At 35.6% G+C, this 1,926-nt stretch overlaps 1 protein-coding gene across 1 annotated transcript; it reads right to left on the bottom strand.

Moving 5' to 3' along the window:
• Positions 1–645: 645 nt before the first annotated feature.
• Positions 646–1,614, bottom strand: LOC131353893 (trace amine-associated receptor 3-like). Its single transcript, XM_058390973.1, has one exon. The coding sequence runs from the start codon at positions 1,612–1,614 to the stop codon at positions 646–648; it is 969 nt and encodes a 322-aa protein (XP_058246956.1).
• Between the last annotated feature and the right edge of the window lie 312 nt (positions 1,615–1,926).

Raw genomic sequence — 1,926 nt, forward strand, 5'->3', positions numbered from 1 at the left:
ATTGATGCAGACTTAGATTTTTATTAAAGGTGTATTTAACATTTATATGGGTGGTTTCGACATTGGAATTTATGTTTTACTCTATTAGCCCGCACAATTTCCACCCAAGTTCACAAAGCACACACAAAGCAAGACATAGAATAAATGGCCTGTAGAATATAATTCAGCTACCGTTTGTAAGGACAAAATATCATAAGGATTAGCATTATCATTAGCATGACCACTTTTAAAAAACAAGGTTGGCTGTTTATTCAGTAAGTGTTGTTTATATATGTATACAGTATAACACATTTAGCATCATTAGCAACATTTAAAAGTGGTTAATAAAAAGCATTTCCTTTCCTGATTCTCTAAGTAATAAAATCTTATCTGAATTTGTTATATAATGAAAGCCACTGAAATGATTTTCGCTAACACAGGAACATCATGCTGCACTCAAAGCTTACAGGCTTTGGCAGGCTTTTCTCCCAGCATGCTCCAATGGGGAGAAGAGTGAAGCAGTGTTTCAGTTTTGCAAATGTTTTTTTCTGTCACATAATGCATTTGTGCTGAGACAATGTCATAAACTACTATTTTAAAAAAAAATCTTTTTTATTCTTTTTTAATCTTTTTCTGGTTTATTTATAACTGTACACACAATGTTGATTATTTTCTAAAGAATGCACAAAAGGTCAATGATTTTTTAAACCAGGGATATGATATTGCATATATAATGGGGTTTATAAAGGCATTACTGTAAAACAGACACATTAAGTAATTTATGATAACATTCGAGTCTGGAACATTTTCAATGTTCACTAAAAATACATACAATGGGATCCAGCACATCAAATACACCAGTACAACAGTGCCTAAAGTTTTTGTGGCCTTGAGCTCCGACGTCCTCCTTTTTATACCAGGTTTTGCAGCACCAGAAATAACTTTTGCATGTCTCAGGGCAACTGTGAGAACTCTGACATACAAAATGATGATCAATATACATGGAATAATAAAACTGAATATGAAGTCAATAAGACCCCAAGTGTTGTTGACCGGAAGGGCACAGGCTTGGAAGCAGATCACTTTTGGTTGGCCATTTTCTGAACTGCCAATGTACATCACTGAGAGATTATAAATGACGGACAAAATCCATACAAAACCCACAAACTTCAGAACGACTCTTAAGGACATTTTTGCAACATAGTGAAAAGGGTGACACAAGGCAAAGTATCGATCTATTGCAATCAGCAAAACGTTGTAGAGCGAAACTGTGCCAACTACACTGCTGATAAAGTGATAAACAGGACAGATTGTTTTTATGTGGTGTAAACAAATATCAACAAACAAAACACACTGTAAAGGCATCATTAATCCTCCTACTAAGAAATCAGACATAGCCAAAGACAGGATGACAAAATTAGTTGCAGTGCGGAGCTGTTTGTTAATAATTATAGACACTATTACTACCATGTTTCCACCAACAGTAAGCAGAGAACCCACAGAAAAAAAGAAAAATACAATCAAATTGCTAAGATTCAAATGGAATAATTGGAAGTCAGAGGAGCAGCTTGTGTTCCACGATGAAACGCACTGATAATCCAAATGAGCAAAGACAGTCTTGGTGTCATCCTCCATAAATTCAGAATCCTATTCCTTCATCCTGTGTTTTACAAACACAGACCATACCACAAGTGCCTCAGATCGATGTAAGGCTCTTTTTATCCACACCATCACACATCTGAGGTTACTATGAGGTGTACAGAGGGATTTACATCATCATGAAGACTAATTGAAGAATATTATTCACCATGGGCATTCTGCTCATGTGTGGTAGCCAATTAGATACCACTTGCTGAAATAAGCAAAATCTTGAACCCAGTACAAAAAATAGTTTTTAATTTGTGAAGGATAGTGGGGTTGTAAGATTCCAGCCACATTCCACTTTCC

The sequence above is a fragment of the Hemibagrus wyckioides genome, linkage group LG06 (assembly GCF_019097595.1).
Source record: "Hemibagrus wyckioides isolate EC202008001 linkage group LG06, SWU_Hwy_1.0, whole genome shotgun sequence".
Classification (NCBI taxonomy): Eukaryota; Metazoa; Chordata; class Actinopteri; order Siluriformes; family Bagridae; genus Hemibagrus; species Hemibagrus wyckioides.